Source organism: Trachypithecus francoisi, unplaced genomic scaffold (genome assembly GCF_009764315.1).
Source record: "Trachypithecus francoisi isolate TF-2019V2 unplaced genomic scaffold, Tfra_2.0 Lachesis_group4, whole genome shotgun sequence".
Lineage (NCBI taxonomy): Eukaryota > Metazoa > Chordata > Mammalia > Primates > Cercopithecidae > Trachypithecus > Trachypithecus francoisi.
Window position 1 is genome coordinate 108,331,383 of NW_022681469.1, and position 18,061 is coordinate 108,349,443.

Consider the following 18,061-nt stretch of genomic DNA (forward strand, 5'->3'; position numbering starts at 1 on the left):
GTGAGTGAGTTGGTGAATGAATGAATGCAGTATGCTGTGAGTGAGTGAGTGGATGAATGAATGCAGGATGCAGTGAGTGAGCGAGTGAGTGAGTGAATGAATGAATGCAGGATGCACTGCGTGGGTGAGCGAATGAGTGGAGTGGACGAATGAGGAAGTGCGAGTCAGAGAACCCCAGTGTGACCGGTGAATGAGCGAACAAGGGCGTGACTGGGCGAGGAGAGATGGGAGTGAACGAGGGTGCGGTGGTTGCCGGCTTGCGCCTGAGGCAGTGCACCTGCGAGCCCCGAGGTCCAACCTGAGGCGGAGGTAACGTGCGCCGCCAGCCAGCTCCGTGTCCACGTGGACGGGGAGGGGAGTGTGGGCGTGGTTAGGCGAGTTGTAGGCGAGGCGAGGCCGGGCGAGGAGCGTGGCGGGCCCAGCAGGGGCGGACTGTGGGCGTGGCGCGCCGGGGATGGGGCGTGGCCAGGCGGGGTGTGGGCGGGGCGCGGGCGCGGCGCGGCAGGGCGGCGCGGCCGGGCGGCGCAGGAGGAAGTCACGTGGGAGCGAGGGCTCACATGACTGGCCGCGCGATGGACCCGCTGCCTGCGGCTGCAGTCGGGGCGGCAGCTGAGGCGGAGGCTGACGAGGAGGCGGATCCCCCGGCGGCAGGTAGGGCTTGGGGTGACTGTAGCCCCCACCTGCCCTGGGCGCGCGGCCCGACCACCCTCGGCGGACGGGGCTCAGCCGTCGCGCTGGGTCCCCGACTCGTTTCCTGTCCCCGCGCCCCGCGTTCGGCCCCGCGCCCCAGTCCCTCGGGGGTCGCCCTGCCCTCCCGCGCGCCTGTCCTTTGGGGGTCCCCGTGCTCTCTCGCGCCTCCGTCCCTCGGGCTCCCCTGCCCTCCTGCGCCGGGAGAGCCCTGTCTAGGCTACAGCTGGCCACGTTCCGAGGCGCTTTCCCGGGGCTCTCAGAGGCGTCCTCGGGGACAGTTTCCTCCTCGCCCCGGTCCTGGGGCTCTGCTCTTCTGCCCTGCCCGGTCACGCTGGGCCATGGCCCTGGGGGCCACTTCCCCAGACTTGGGCTCCTTTCCTAGCCACCTCCTCATCCCAAGCTCTTGTCAGTTGTGTGGTCTTGGGCCAGTGATTTCACCTCTCAGGACCTCTTTTCTCATCTGTGAACCGAATCTATAGATGTGTGGCTGTTATTTCTCTCTCTCTCTCTCTCTCAAGTGATCCTCCCGCCTTAGCCCCCCAAAGTGCTGGGACTGCGGGCGGGTGCAGTCACGCCCGGTAATTTTTTTATTTTTGTAGAGATGGGATCTTGCTATGTTGCCCAGGCTGGTCTGGAGCTCCTGGCCTCAAGCAGTCCTCCTGCCTTGGTCTCCCAAAGTGCTGGGAGTACAGGCATGAGCCACTGTGCCTGGCCTGTATGTCTTTTCTATGTCTTTTTTTTTGAGACAGATTCTCACTCTGTCACTCAGGCTGGAGTGCAGTATCTCGGCTCATTGCAACCTCCGCCTCCCGGATTCAAGCGATTCTCCTGCCCCAGCCTTCTGAGTAGCTGGGATTACAGACACCCACCACGACGCACGGCTAATTTTTGTATTTTTAGTAGAGACGGGGCTGGTCTCGAACTCCTGACCTCGGGTGATCCAACCACCTTGGCTTCCCAGAGTGCTGGGATTACAGGCGTGAGCCACTGCACCCGGCCTCCTGTATTTCTCTTTAAGGGATTTGGGTTAATGAGACTAAACATTAGAAGGAATACAGGAGGGTGCCCGTAATTTCTGGATGTTCCTTTGCTGCCAGAGAAAAGATGTAGTTGGGTGTTGGTGTGAGTTACGGTTTCTTCTTGGTGGGGGGCACAAGGTTGGGGAATCCACTTGCGGGGAGGTCTGGCAAGGTGTCGCTGAGGAGGTGATGACTGAAGTGAGTTCTAGAGGGTTGGTAGACAGTTTCTTCATCGGGGAGAAACGGCAGTGGGGAGCAGGGGAGGGAGTGTTGCATTTGGTAGGCGTCCTGGAGGTGAAGACTCTGTGTCTAGAAAGAAGGTCCTTCCAGAATGGGTCTTACTTTTTCCTTTCCGTTGTATCAGTGTAAGGGGAGGCGTGTGATAGTTCTCGCCGGTTAGAACATTGTGTCCATGAAGTCACATGTTGGAGGCCAGTGTGGGCCCCAGGTGGGACCCCTTCCGAGGGGTCACTTAGGAACGGTAGGCTGTGATTGGATCATAGGCTGTGATTGGATCGGACTGCGGCTGCTACCTCAGTTTGTAAAGCAATCTGGTGTTGCTGGAGGGCTGGTGGTTCAGGGATCCTCTGCAGGTATAGGGAACTGTATTTTCTTCAGGACTCATGGAAGTAGACTCCAGAGGCTACCATCGTGGTGTGATTTAGAGATAGTCTGAGCTGTGTACGCCCGAGGGAGCTATGTCTCTGGGAGACTGCCCTCCCTTTGTTGTGGCCTGGAATTCCTGTAGGTAGTTGGCTTTTTCTGGGGGCAGTGGTGATTTTATCAGGAGTGCTAATGGGGTCCACAGATTGGGGTAGCTGGGACAAGGTAGCACTTCACAGTACCCTTTCCTGTAACCAGGCAAGTCTGAAAGTGGGGCTCACAGACTCTGAGGACGTAGCCTGTCCTTCTGTTTGAAACTTGGTCATCATCCTGGCAGGGGGGTGAAGTAGTATAGCAGGTCTTTTTTTTCTTTTTTTTTTTTTGAGGCAGAGTCTCGCTCTGTCGCCCAGGCTGGAGTGCAGTGGCACGATCTCTGCTCACTGCAAGCTCCGCCTCCTGGGTTCACACCATTCTCCTGCCTCAGCCTCCCGAGTAGCTGGGACTACAGGCGCCCTCCACCACGCCTGGCTACTTTTTTGTATTTTTAGTTTCAGCGTGTTAGCTAGGATGGTTTCGATGTCCTAACCTCGTGACCTACCTGCCTCGGCCTCCCAAAGTGCTGGGATTATAGGCGTGAGCCAGTGGGCCTGGCCTAGCAGTCTTTTTACACTGAGAAAACTAAAATCCAGAGGTAAGTAATTTGCCCAAAGCGGGTAATGTCAAGGGAATGTGTGTTGGTGGGGACCCTGACTGGGTGGGCTGCAGTGAGAAAACCTCAGTCTCGAGACCAAGCACTGAGGCTCACGCCTGAAATCACAGCACTTGGGGAGGCTGAGGAGGGAGGGTTGCCTGAGCCCAGGTGCTAGAGACCAGCCTGGGCAACATAGTGAAATCCCATCTCAAATTTTTAAAAAAAGAAAACAAAAACAAAAACAGCAAAGAAAAGAGTTAAGTCTTTGAATATCGTCCAGAGACTATGGGTGTGACTTACACATTCACTAAGGTTGGTTTGAAAGAGCTGTTGTTGTGCCTTATGAGTATACACTGAATTTCCTCTTTTTTAGGGTTTTGACCACACAGCCAGAGCCCACTGGTGGTATTCATGTGGGGACTGTGAAATCTCCTGCGTCTTTGGTGTTGACAGAAAAAAATGTGCTTGTTGTACTTCTCCGCATTAAGAGTCTCATTCTATTTGAATTAATTGAAGCTTAAGCTGCGTGTGCTCTGTAGGGCAACCCCCTTTATAAAAACTTAACTTTCACTTATGCCATGCATGGATAAATGTATTTTCTTTAAAAAAGAATAGAACATTGTAGATTAAGTGAAAGTCCCACCCTAACTGCAGTCGTCTCCTGTCTGTACCTGAGAGGTGACCGTTGTTCTCAGTTTGGGATGGATCCTTTTAGTTCTCTTTTCACATTTTATTCATATGTGTACTCAGGAAATATATACTTCCTTGTATAAACGTGCTCATGTTTCCCCAGTGTAGTATATTCTTTATCTTTTCTATTTATTTATTTATTTATTTTTTGAGACAGAGTCTCGCTCTGTCGCCCAGGCTGGAGGGCAGTGGCCGAATCTCAGCTCACTGCAAGCTCCGCCTCCCGAGTTCACGCCATGCTCCTGCCTCAGCCTCCCGAGTATCTGGGACTACAGGCGCCCGCCACCTCGTCCGGCTCATTTTTTGTATTTTTAGTAGAGACGGGGTTTCACCGTGTTCGCCAGGATGGTCTCGATCTCCTGACCTCGTGATCCGCCCGTCTCGGCCTCCCAAAGTGCTGGGATTACAGGCTTGAGCCACTGCGCCCGGCCTTTTATTTATTTTTTTGAGACAGTTTTGCTCTTCTGCCTAGGCTGGTGTGCCATGGCGCGATCTCGGTTCACTGCAACCTCCGCCTGCCAGGTTCAAGTGATTCTCTTGCCTCAGCCTCCCAAGTAGCTGGGATTACAGGCATGTGCCATCACACCTGGCACATTTTTGTATTTTTGGTATTTTTGTATATTTGGTATTTTGTATTTTTGGTAGAGACGTGGTTTCGCCATCTTGGCCAGGCTGGTCTTGACCTCCTGGCCTCAGGTGATCCGCCCACCTTGGCCTCCCAAAGTGCTGGGATTGCAGGTGTGAGCCGCCACGCCGGCCTCGATTCCTTTTTTTTTTTTTTTTTTTTGAGACAGGGTCTTACTCTTTTGCTCAGGCTGGATGTCATGCATCACTGCAACCTCAAACTCTGGGGCTAAAGTGTTCCTCCTGCCTCAGCCTCCTGGGTAGCTGGAGCTACAGGCTTGCACAATCACGCCTGGCCAATTTTTTTTTTTTTTTTTTTTGAGATGGAGTCTCGCTCTGTCACCCAGGCTGGAGTGCAGTGGTGCGATCTTGGCTCATTGCAAGCTCCACCTCCCGGGTTCACGCCATTCTCTTGCCTTCCTGCCTCAGCCGCCCTAGTAGCTGGGACTACAGGCGCCCGCCACCACGCCTGGCTAATTTTTTGTATTTTTTAGTAGAGACGGGCTTTCACCGTGTTAGCCAGGATGGTGTTGATCTCCTGACCTCGTGATCCGCCCGCCTCAGCCTCCCAGTGTGCTGGGATTACAGGCGTGAGCCACCGCGCCCGGCCACGCCTGGCCAATTTTAAAAATTTTTTGCAGAGGGGCTGGTGCGGAGGCTCAAGCCTGTAATCCCAGCACTTTGGGAGGCCGAGACGGGCGGATCACGAGGTCAGGAGATCGAGACCATCCTGGCTAACACGGTGAAACCCCGTCTCTACTAAAAAAATACAAAAAAAAAAACTAGCCGGGCGAGGTGGCGGGCGCCTGTAGTCTCAGCTACTTGGGAGGCTGAGGCAGGAGAATGGCGTAAACACGGGAGGCGGAGCTTGCAGTGAGCTGAGATCCGGCGATTGCACTCCAGCTTGGGTGACAGAGTGAGACTCCGGCTCAAAAAAAAAAAAAAAAAAGAAATTTTTGCAGAGACAGTCTGGCTGTGTGGCTGTGTTGCCCAGGCTGGTATGGAACTCCTGGCCTCAAGCAATCCTCCCACCTGGGCCTCCCAAAGTGCTGGGATTACCGGCATGAGGCACCGAGCCTGGCTGGATTTTATATTGAAACTCTTCCTGTCAAAATATCTGATTGACCGGAACATTCTGTCCTCTGATTCTGCAGGACAAGGGTTTTTCAGGGCCTGTTCTGAGGCTGTGAAGCTCAATGATTGTGACATCGAGTGAGAACAGCAATGAGTGTGGTAGGTGTGCTTGGTCGTCCGACCTGATTTCTCAGGATTGATTAATACACGGATAGAAACATGTACAGATGACCTCGGTGTATCCTGGCTCTGCCGTATATAGTCCTGCGGCCCTACACTGACTCTTTAGAACAAGGGCGAGTCACGCTTCACTTGTGGCTTATCCCGTGGCATTCCATACATTCCATTCGGTTCGGAAGCTCCGTGCTGTTTGTCTGCGTTGACCTGGCGATGACTTCTTGAGTGTCATTGAGGCAGGTCCAGGGCCTTTGCTGACCCTCGGGGCTCCTTCACCCCTCCCCCAGCCTTCCCCTCTTGCCTAGGCGATTCCATGCACCCTGGGCTCCCACCGGCCCTTACCTGCAGCTGCTCGCTCATGTCAGGTTTGTTCTCTGCCTGAATACGTTGGTCAAAATTCTTTGCGCTGTCACTTAAGGTTTATACTTTTTTTTCTTTTTTCTTTTCTTTTTTTTTTTGAGACGGAGTCTCGCTCTGTCGCCCAGGCTGGAGTGCAGGGACGGGATCTCAGCTCACCGCAACCTCCGCCTCCCGGGTTTACGCCGTTCTCCTGCCTCAGCCTCCCGAGTAACTGGGACTACAGGCGCCTGCCACCTCACCTGGCTGGTTTTTTGTATTTTTTTTAGTAGAGACAGGGTTTCACCGTGTTAGCCAGGATGGTCTCGATCTCCTGACCTTGTGATCCACCCGTCTCGGCCTCCCGAAGTGCTGGGATTACAGGCTTGAGCCACCGCGCCCGGCCTACTTTTTTTTCTTTTTGAGACAGAGTCTCGCTCTTGTTGCCCAGGCTGGAGTGCAGTGGCGTGATCTCTGCTCACTGCAACCTCTTCCTCCCAGGTTCAAGCAATTCTCTTGCCTCAGCCTCCCAAAGTAGCTGGAATTACAGGCATGTGCCACCACGCCCAGCTAATTTTGCATTTTTTAGTAGAGACAGGGTTTCTCCATGTTGGTCAGGCTGGTCTCAAATTCCTGACCTCAGGTGATCTGCCCAACTCTGCCTCCCAAAGTGCTGGGATTCCAGGCATGAGCCACCGCGTCGGCCAACTCTAGCGATTCTTGTGCCTCACCCTCCTCAGTAGCTGGGATTACAGGCATGTGCCACCACACTTGGCTAGTTTTTGTATTTTTAGTAGGGACTAAGTTTCACCCTGTTGGCGAGGAAGAATGGTTGCAGACTCCTGACCTCATGTAATTCACCTGCCTTGGCCTCCAAAAGTGCTGGGATTACAGGTGTGAGCCACCCCACCTGGCCTACTTATACATTTTGAGCAGTGTGTGGCAGCTCACGTCTGTAATCCTAACACTTTGGGAGGTTAAGGCAGGAGGATCACTTGAGGCCAGGAGTTTGAGGCCAGACTGGGCAATAGAGTGAGACCCCATCCCTATTTAAAAAACAGATTTGGGGCTGAGCCTGGTGGCTCACGCCTGTAATCCCAGCACTTCGGGAGGCCGAGGCAGGCGGATCACCTGAGGTCAGGAGTTCAAGACCAGCCTGGCCAACATGGTGAAACCCCATCTGTACAAAAATCCAATAATTAGCTGGGCATGATGTTGAGCGCCTGTAATCCCAGCTACTCGGGAGGCTGAGGCAGGAGAGTTGCATTAACCTGGAAGGCAGAGGTTATGCTGAGCCGAGATCGTGCCACTGCAGCCTGGTCGACAGAGCAAGACTCCATCTCAAAAAAAAAAAAAAAAAAAAAAGGCCGGGCGCGGTGGCTCAAGCCTGTAATCCCAGTACTTTGGGAGGCCGAGACGGGTGGATCACGAGGTCAGGAGATCGAGACCCTCCTGGCTAATACAGTGAAACCCCGTCTCTACTAAAAATACAAAAAAAAAAACTAGCCGGGCGAGGTGGCGGGCACCTGTAGTCCCAGCTACTCGGGAGGCTGAGGCAGGAGAATGGCGTAAACCCGGGAGGCGGAGCTTGCAGTGAGCTGAGATCTGGCCACTGCACTCCAGTCCGGGCGACAGAGCGAGACTCCGCCTCAAAAAAAAAAAAAAGAAAAGATTTGTGCATTTTATGGTGATTAAATTATGCCTCACAGTATTGTTTGCATTAGGGACAAAACCTGCCCCATTTCGCTCCCTTTCATGACACACTTTTTTTTTTTTTTTAAGACAGAGTCTTACTCTGTTGCCCAGGCTGGAGTGCAGTGGTGCCATCTAGCCTCAGTGCGACTTCCGTCTCCCGGGTTCAAGTGACTTCTGCTCAGCCTCCCCAGTAGTTGGGATTACAGGTGTGTGCCACCATGCCCAGCTAATTTTTGTATTTTTAGCAGAGTCTGAGTTTTACTATGTTGATCAGGCTGGTTGAACTGCTGACCTCAGGTGATCTGCCCGCCGCAGCCTCCCAAAGTGCTGCGATTACAAGTGTGAACCACTATGACTGGCCATGACACACATTTTGGTAGTAAACTGATGAGCAAACTTATTTTTTTATAAGTTTATTTTATTTATATATTTGTTACTATTTTTTATTCTGATTTTCTCCAGAAAACAGAAACCTTTTTTTCTTTAACCATAGTATCCACAATACTGTCTGCTGTGTAGCAGAGTCTCAGATATTTGAATAGAATTACATTTTTATACATTTTTATAAGATATCACATTTCTTATATCATAAGACTTGAGGCCGGGCGCGGTGGCTCAAGCCTGTAATCCCAGCACTTGGGAGGCCGAGACGGGCGGATCACGAGGTCAGAGATCGAGACCATCCTGGCTAACACGTGAAACCCCGTCTCTACTAAAAATACAAAAAACTAGCCGGGCGAGGTGGTGGGCGCCTGTGGTCCCAGCTACTCGGGAGGCTGAGGCAGGAGAATGGCGTGAACCCGGAGGCGGAGCTTGCAGTGAGCTGAGATCCGCCACTGCACTCCAGACCGGGCGACAGAGCAAGACTCCGTCTCAAAAAAAAAAAAAAAAAAAAAAAAAAAAAGACTTGATAACACTGCAAAGATGTTTTGTTACCTTTTGTTACCAGTCTTTAAACTTGCTCATCCTCCCTCTCTCACTCTCTCTCTCACACACGCGCACACACACACACACACACACACACTTACATACACAATTTGCAAGGTAAAACGTGTCAATTTGAAGAAAGAGGAACTAACTGAATCAGTGTTATGTAGAACAGATTTTGCCAGAATTTGTGGTTAGCAAGAAATGATGTGTTCCGGGTAGGGGAATTCTGTTTTGGTATTATTTTGTCTTTCCTGAGAAAAATACTTCACAAAAAGAGATGTTTGCCCATCCTGTTTGCTGGGGTGGTGGGAAGAGACCGGGGGTGATGGTGGTGCTGGCTGGACGTGGGTGGCTTCGCAGGACCTGCTGTGTCTGAGAGGAGCCATGCGGTGATTAGAAGCTCGGAGGCTGCACGTAGGCACAGAGCACATGGAGAGCCTGGCTGTTGGTCACCAGCATTGTCACTGTCACCTTTTTTTCGGAGACAGAGTTTTTGCTCTTGTTGCCCAGGCTAGAGTGCAATGGTGCAATCTTGGCACACTGTACCCTCTGCCTCCCGGGTTCAAGCGAGTCTCCTGCCTCAACCTCCTGAGTAGCTGAGATTACACGTGTCCACCACCACACCTGGCTAATTTTTGTATTTTTAGTAGAGATGAGGTTTCACCATGTTGGCCAGGCCGGTCTCGAACTTGGGACCTCGGTGATCTCCCCCGGCTTCAGCTTCCCAAAGTGCTGGGATTACAGGCGTGAGCCGCCGTACCTTGCCCATTGTCACCCTCTGAGAAACTGGAGTGCCCCCACGCTCTACGTATTTCTACTGTAGAATCACCAGAAAAATCACATAACCGGACTTAAGGGGCAGAAGTGCTTTGTGAGAGGCATTTTTGGGAAAATATTGGCATTAAAATATCGGGTAGGATCCATTTTGGGAGGACTGAGGAGGGGCGTGTGTTCAGCTCCGGGAGAATCTGGTCTCCCTTTCCTGCTGTTTTGTTGACTGCATTGTAGGAGGCGCTTTGCTGTTTCTGTGGTGTGTAGCAGGGGGTCAGTGAGGGTCTTTATAGCTCCCTATAAGCATTTTGAAGTTTGTGTGTTACGGAAATTTAAAGTGAAATTATGCGAAGTTTGATTCACCCGAGGAAGTGCCGTAGGGGCTGGAGAAGGTCAGGTTAGGTGATATCTCTCAAGAAGCCCAATTACGTTCTTTTCCAGGAGTCTTCCAAAACGTGATTTGTGCTGATGTCCTGGTGAGCGAGTTGTAATCAGAGCCAGTAATGTGCTATTGCTGTGTGAATTGGCGCTTTCAGAAAATTTTGTTATACAAAGTGATGTAACAGCAAGTGCAAAAATTTTATAGACAAATCACCTGTAATTCCACCCCTTTAATAGCCGTTGCATTTTAGTGTATTTCCTTTTTTCCTGTGCATTGCTTTTTGTGTAGTTATCATCAGAGTGAATATGTGTCTTTATAGTTACTTTCACTTGACATTTTTCTACACTGTTGAGTAGTTTTCATAATTTTCTACCTAATGTCTGTATAATAGCGCATTAAGGAATATAAAATTTGTGCTTCGAAAGTGCTAATATGATAAAATGTCAGTTAAAAAAAATTTCAGTTAAAGATATTCTTGCCTCATGTTTTCCAGAAAACGATGCGTTTTTAATGGAATCAATATTAAAACTTGTCCCGGAGGCTGGGTGCGGTGACTCACGCCTGTAATCCCAGCACTTTGGGAGGCTGAGGCGGGTGGATCACAAGGTCAAGAGTTTGAGACCAGCCTGGCCAACAGGGTAAAACCCCATCTCTACTAAAAAAATACAAAAATAGACCAGGCGCGGTGGCTCAAGCCTGTAATCCCAGCACTTTGGGAGGCCGAGATGGGGTGATCACGAGGTCAGGAGGTCGAGACCATCCTGGCTAACACAGTGAAACCCCGTCTCTACTAAAAAATACAAAAAACTAGCCGGGTGAGGTGGCGGGCACCTGTAGTCCCAGCTACTCCGGAGGCTGAGGCTGGAGAATGGCGTAAACCCGGGAGGCGGAGCTTGCAGTGAGCTGAGATCCGGCCACTGCACTCCAGCCTGGGCGACAGAGCGAGACTCCGTCTCAAAAAAACAAAACAAACAAACAAACAAAATTAACTAGGTACGATGGCATGTTCTGCTACTTCCACCTAGTTGGGCACCTCACATGGGAGGACCACTTGAGCCCAGGAGTTCAAGGTTGCAGTAAGCTACGATTGCATCACTGCACTGCGGCCTAGGTGACAGAGTGAGATGCCATGTCAAAAAATAAAAATAAAAAATTGTATTATAAAAGAAATTGCCAGGTTGGGCGTGGTGGCTCATGCCTGTAATCCCAGCACTTTGGGTGCTTAAGGCGGGCAGATCACTTGAGCTCAGGAGTTTGAGATCAGCCTGGGCACCATGGTGAAATGCCGTCTCTACCAGGAACTACAAACATTAACTGGGCGAAGTGGCAGGTGCCTGTAATCCCAGCTACTCAGGAGGCTGAGGCAGGAGGATCCATTAAACCCACGAGGCAGAGGTTGCAGTGAGCCGAGATGGCGCCACTGGACTCTAGCCTGGGTGACAGTTGAGGTGAAGCACAAGAGTACGCAGAAATAGACTCTGTTGTGTGGGGTGCTCACATGGGGGATAAGACTGAATGAAAAGTGAGGAAGATGCTGTACGAATTAGGCTGGTAGTTCCCTCTGGTGGGAGGAAGGCACCCAGATCTGTCAGGGATGCAGTAGAAGGAGTGTTTCTGGGGTGCCGCTGTCTTTATTTTTTATTTTATAGAGACAGGGACTCATGATGTTGCTGAGGTTGGTCTTGAACTCCTGGGCGCAAACAGTCCTCCTGCCTCGGCCTCCCAAAGTGCTGGGATTACTGGTGTGAGCCACTGCGCCTAGTCTGGCTGTCTTTAATTGTTGGCCTGGATGGTGGTTACATGTGTTTGATATATAATTTTGTTCAAGTGTTCAAAGAAGTTTTATAGCCCTTTCTGTGCATGTGTAAAGTATTTCATAATACAAAATACAATACAGGCCGGGCATGGTGGCTTATGCCTGTAATCCCAGCACTTAGGGAAGCTGAGGCGGGTGGATCACCTGAGGTCAGGAGTTCGAGACCAGCCTGGCCAACATAGTGAAACCCTGTCTCTACTAAAAATACAAAAATTAGCCAGGTGTGGTGGTGGGCACCTGTCATCCCAGCTACTCGGGAGGCTGAGACAGGAGAATGGCGTGAACCCAGGAGGCGGAGGTTGCAGTGAGCTGAGATCGCACCACTGCACTCAAGCCCAGGCAGCAGAGCAAGACTCTGTCTCAAAAAAAAAAAGAAAAAAAAAGACACCACCACCAACAAAATAATACAAAATGTTGGGGGGAAACCTGAGATTCCTAAGACAGTTTTGTAGGAGTATCTGGACTGACTGCCTTAGTATTCATGCCCCAAGTCCTGTTGGATTTACCCAGAGGGAGGGGTCTTTAGGGTGAAATCCGTTTTCTTGCATCAGGGTCTGCTCCTAACAGAGGGCACTGCCGTCGCTCAGTGGAAGAGCTCCCCTGCCTCCAGCCGTTTCTGAGGCCTGACTGCTGCTGGCTCAGCCCGGTGCTCTGTTAAGTCCTGCTGTTTCCGTGGCCCCTGGCAGCACAGCAAGATGGAGCACCCAGACCCTCCGGCGTCTGCAGGAACGGCAGGGCTTGTCTGGGAACCTTACTCTCAGCCAAAAGCCAAAAGCATCTCTCTGGCCAAGGCTGTCAAGGAGAGTCAGTTGATATTCATGACTGGGCACAGTTAATTATCTTCAGATCCGAAATTTTACCTCCCAGCTCCTGAGGAATTCCAGTCCAGGCTGGAAGTGGACCTGTCTTTCAAGAACCGGCCACTTACTGCCGGTGTTTTGCACCAAAAGGAGATTTGAAATTGCATTTTCAGCTCTTCAGAGTCTGGGGAGTGTCTCTGTGTGTGCAGTTTCTTATCTCAGGACGGCAAGTGCGCGGTTAACTTTCCTTCCTTGGCTAGATAGGAAAGGAGGAAAGCTCCTGGAAGCTTCTGTGAAGTTTAAAGTGATGCTGTGTTATATGCAAATGGGCGTGCTTCCCTCCAAGGGGGGTTACTCAGTGAGGCGACCCTATTCCCATCTGCCCCTGTCCTTGGGGAGATGGATTTTTTTTTTTTTTTGAGACAGAGTCTCGCTGTGTCGCCCTGGGCTGGAGTGCAGTGGCGCTATCTCCGCTCACTGCAAGCTCCACCTCCTGGGTTCACGCCATTTTCCTGCCTCAGCCTCCTGAATAGCTAGGACTACAGGCGCCCACCCGCCACCACGCCCGGCTAATTTTTTGCATTTTTAGTAGAGACGGGATTTCACCGTGTTAGCCAGGATGGTCTCGATCTCCTGACCTCGTGATCTGCCCACTTCGGCCTCCCAGAGTGCTGGGATTCCAGGCGTGAGCCACTTCGCCCTGCTGGGGAGATGGATTTATATGTAGTTGGTCCTTTTTGCACAGCAGGGGTGGGAGAATGAGTCCCACTGATCCCCAACTCTTTTGCGGCGTGAGCCACCGCGCCCGGCCGATCTCCAACTCTTTGAGAGCCTGGACAATGTGCTCTGCATTCTCCTTGGGGTCTGCGTGTGAACTAACAAGCTGAGAAGTAAGTAGTCCTAGCCTCACTTTAGAGGTGAGGAAACTGAGGCACATGGAAGTTTGGTAATGAGTTAGGAGAGAGAACTTGAGTCTGGAGGTGGGGCCTGGATAGCAGACCAAATTGAGGACTAGCTGAAATAGGTCCAGGGCAGAAGCACCTTCCTGTACGACATGCCCGCCAGTGTGCCATGTCAGTTTACCATTACCATGGCAACACATGGACGCCCTTTTCCATGACAATGACTGGACAGCCCGGAAGTTACCCCTATTCTATAAATTTCTGCATAAATCACCCCTTAGTTTGCATATAATTAAAAGCAGGAATAAATACGAGTGCAACACTGCCTCTGAGTTGCTGCTCTGGGTGCCCTGGTAAGGGGATGGTTCTGCTCTGCAAGGAGCAAGACCCTCTGCTGCTGCTGTGCGCGCTGCTGCTTCAGTGAAAGTTGCTAACACCGGCGGCTCAGCCTTGAATTCCTTCTAGACAAAGCCTAGAAGCCTCTGGGCTAAGCCTCAATTTGGGGGCTGGCCTGCCTTGTATTCATATGCCTGTGAACACATGGCCAATAGTGGGTGGTGCTAGGATTCACACCAGGCTTGCAGCCGCAGCTGGGACGTGGGCACTGTGACCCGGCCTGTGAGGGTCTCTGCGGGATTTGTGTCTGGCCACGTTGAGCAGCCATTCATAGGCATGGAGCTTTCCCTCTTCAGATGGTTTTCGTTAGAGGGAGATAGTTGTGCAGACCTTTCTGGTAAATAACACCCTAGACAATTGTGCTAGGTCCTTTTTATCTTTTCAGAAGAGGAATGCACTTTAAAGTTATGAAACAGGGCATAATGAGAGAGCATGTAAATTCAGAATGCCTGTGGTGAGTGTTGAAGTCGTTTAGTGGGAGAATGGTTACTTGTCTCGTTCAGGGTTGGGTTTAAGCTCCGCAACAGGGGCTGGGCGCAGTGGCTCACGCCTGTAATCCCAGCACTTGGGGAGGCCGAGGTAGACAGATCACTTGAGGTCAGGAGTTCGAGACCAGCCTGGCTAACATGGTGAAACCCCATCTCTACCAAAAATACAAAGGTTAGCTGGGCGTGGTGACGGGCGCCTGTGATCCCAGCTACTCAGGAGGCTGAGGCAGGAGAATCATTTGAACCCAGGAGATGGAGGTTGTAGTGAGCCGAGATTGCACCACTGCACTCCAGCCTGGGTGACAAGAATGAAACTCTGTCTCAATAATTGAAAAAAAAAAAAAAGAAAAAAGATCAGCCTGGGCAGCATAGCGAGACTTTTTCTCTGCCAAAAAAAAAAAAAAAAAGAAAAAATTAGCCAGGCATGGTGGTACGCATCTGTAGTTCCAGTTACTTGGGAGGCTGAGGCAGGAGGATTGCTTGAGCCCAGGAGATTGAGGCTATAGTGAGCTAAGATTGTGCCACTGTACTCCAGCCTAGGTGACAACAGAGCAAGGCTCTGTCTCCAAAAAAAAAAAAAAAAAAAAAAACAGAGCTTTGCAACGTGTCTACTGAAAATATTTTGTTCATTCTGGACAACTGGGTGTAGACAGTTTGTTTCCAGTGGAGTTGAACATAAAATCTCCTTGGATTGCCAGCTCTGAAAAGCCAAATCACTTCTTGAATTTTGTGAGGCACAGGCTGAGTTCCCTTAAACACGTTGAGATCATCTGAGCATCCTGGTTAACCGCTCTTGGATTGTTGGGGTCTGTAAGACACCAGATGAGAGTCCAGCCTTCTTTGCATGGAAAACTAGGTCTTCATGTTCAGCGCAAATTTAGCCGTGAGGGAAAAACTGACTAAATATTTCTCTTCCTGTGACATTTTTCACGGTTTGTAATTTGTTCTTGCCGACTTCTGAGGTGTTACATTTTCTGGTTGATTAATTGCGTTCCTGGTTGTCTACCCTTAAGGCAGCTGGGAGAAGGAAGCGCAGCGTCTTCCTTGCTATGCTTGCCGTAGATCAATAAAGGTTTGCTTACATGGATTTAATTGTATCTCACTCGGCTCATCATGCCGGGTGACTTCTTGGAATGTTCTCGGAGGGACCTAAGTTGGTGGCCAATGAAGGTGCTTCTCCATTTGGCCTCTGTGAGGATCAAGACAGACTTTTAGCCCCGTCGGATATTTTGAAATATTTTCACTTTCATATCAGGAGACCCTAGAAAAAACCAGAGTCACTTTCAGACCAAAGCAACCACAGCCAGGAGGAGGGTTAAAAAAGAAAAAGCAACAAGCCAGGAATGGGTGGCGTTTAGTTAAACAGAGATGAGGACTCTTTATGGAACTCCAAACTCCTACTTGGCAAGTTATTCCAAGATGCCCCCAATTGGCTAAAATAGTATTCCTTTTTAACTCCAAAACAAATTGCCGGGCCTGCCCTCGGATAAACGTTCCTGAAATGAGAGACCCGAGAGGTGTTTTGAGGAAGGAGCTGAAGTCGAATGGACCCTTTCAGAAGGGGGTTCCGGGGGATTGGTGGGACGGACGGTTCTGATGTCCTTGGCTGGTTCCGCTTGCCCCTTGACTCTGATTTGAGTCAGAGGAAATCATCTGGGTGGTGACTATTTCTAGCACTGCACTTCAGTTTTGTGACGTGGAACCAGTGATTTTTTTTCCCCCTTTGTGGTCTGGTCTCTTTCATCTCCCATGTCCTACTTGTGTGTGTGGGGGTATGTGTGGATGTGTGTGGGTGTGTGTGGATGTGTGTGGGTATGTGGGTGTGTGTGTATGTGGGTGTGTGTGGGTGTGTGTGCGTGTGTGTGGGGGGTTCATATGCAGTTCCCTGGGTCTCAGCGATGGATGGCCCGTGGTCTGTTTGTGATTATCCATGGAACCTCGGGCGTGGTCTGGTTCCTGATGAGAACAAGATGCCGTTGTCCTGTCGAGCAACCCAGCTCTCTGGGGAGTCCTGACCCTGGTCAGTAGCTTGCTCCATCTGTGGTTTGCTCTGGGAATTTGGTATCAGGAGTACAGGCCCATTAAAAAAGAAAAGCTCAGGCTGGGCACGGTGGATCATGCATGTAATCCCAGCCCTTTGGGAGGCCGAGATGGGAGGATCACTTGAGGTCAGGAGTTCGAGGCCAGTCTGGCCATCGTGGCAAAACCCAATCTCTACCAAAAATCCAAAAAATTAGCCAGGTGTGGTAGCTTGCGCCTGTAGTCCCAGCTGCTCAGGAGTCTGAGGTACGACAATCTCTTGAACCTGGGAGGTGGAGGTTGCAATGAGCTGGGATCGCGCCACAGGACTCCAGCCTGGGGGACAGAGCAAGACTCCATCTCAAAACAAACAAAAAAAGACCCAGACTGGGTGTCGTGGCTCATGCCTCTAATCCCAGCACTTTGGGAGGCTGAGGTGGGTGGATCACCTGAGGTTAGGAGTTCAAGACCAGCCTGGCCAACATGGTGAAACCCCGTCTCTACTAAAAATACGAAAATTATCTCGGTGTGGTGATGCGTGCCTGTAATCCCAGCTACCCAGGAGGCTGAGGTAGGAGAATCTCTGGAACCTGGGAGGCTGCCGTTGCAGTGAGCCGAGATCGCACCACTGTACTTCAGCATGGAGGACAGAATGAGACTCCGTCTCAAAAAACCAAACCAAACCAAACCACTGCACTCCAGTCTGAAGGTAGAATGAGACTCCATCTCAAAAAACCAAACCAAAGCAAAGCAAACCAAACCAAACCAAACCACTGCACTCCAGCCTGGGGGACAGAATGAGACTCCGTCTCAAAAAACCAAACCAAACCAAACCAAACCACTGCACTCCAGTCTGAAGGACAGAATGAGACTCCATCTCAAAAAACAAAACAAACCAAAACAAAATAACCAAAAACAAAACAAAAAAGAAAAGCTCAGAGCCTGGGCGTCATAGTGAGACTCTGCCTCTACAAAAAAATAAAAAACTTAGCTGCTCGTGATGGCGCATGCATGCCTGTAGCCCCAGCTACTTGGGAGGCTGAGGCAGGAAGATCACTGGAGCCTGGGAGTTCGAGGTTACAGTGAGCTGTGATCGCACTACTGTACTCCAGCCTGCATGACAGAGCGAGATCCTCTCTAAAAATAAAAATAAAGAAAAGCTTGGGCCCTGGGCACCATGCTAGGTGCTTTCACGTTTTTTGTTTTTTTTAAATATTTCTTTAAAAAAAATTCATTTCAATAGCTTCAGGGTTGGTTTTTGGTTATGTGGATGAATTGTTGGCTGGTGAAGTCTGGGTTTTTATTGTCCTGTCACCCAAATAATGTCCATTGTGCCCAGTAGGTAATTTTTCATCTTTCACCCCCTCCCGCCCTCTGAGAGTCCAGTGTCCGCTATCCCACCCTGCCTGCTTTTGTGTACCTGTAATTCAGCTCTCACTTAGAAGCGAGAACATGTGGTATTTGGGTTTCTGATCTGGAGTTACTTTACTTAGGATAATGGCCTCCACTTCCATCCAAGTTGCTGCAAAAGACATTATTTCATTCTTTTCTATGACTGAGTAGAATTCCAAGGTGTAAGGCCGGGCGCGATGGCTCACGCCTGTAATCCCAGCACTTTGGGAGGCCGAGGCAGGCGGATCACGAGGTCAGGAGATCGAGACCATCCTGGCTAACACGATGAAACCCCGTCTCTACTAAAAATACAAAAAATTAGCCAGGCGTGGTGGCGGGCGTCTGTAGTCCCAGCTACTCAGGAGGCTGAGGCAGCAGAATGGCGTGAACCCGGGAGGTGGAGCTTGCAGCAAGCCGAGATCGCGCCACTGCCCTCCAGCCTGGGTGACAGAGCGAGACTCCATCTCAAAAAAGAAAGAAGGAAAGAATCCCATGGTGTATATGGACCACATTTTCTGTATCTACTTATCGGTCGACTGGCACTTAGCTTGATTCCTTTTCTTTGT

At 50.7% G+C, this 18,061-nt stretch overlaps 1 protein-coding gene across 4 annotated transcripts in view; it reads left to right on the forward strand.

Moving 5' to 3' along the window:
* Positions 1-508: 508 nt before the first annotated feature.
* SNX8 (sorting nexin 8) overlaps positions 509-18,061 on the forward strand; it is a 58,023-nt gene continuing 40,470 nt past the window's right edge. Inside the window, exon 1 of one of the 4 annotated variants that reach the window (XM_033193952.1) lies at positions 509-651. In XM_033193952.1, coding sequence (XP_033049843.1) covers positions 558-651 — 94 coding nt within the window. In that variant the 5' untranslated portion in view covers positions 509-557. Of the gene's footprint in view, positions 652-5,785; positions 5,934-13,056; positions 13,189-18,061 lie in introns of those variants that run through there. The other 3 variants (XM_033193953.1, XM_033193955.1, XM_033193956.1) reach the window with 3 other exon arrangements.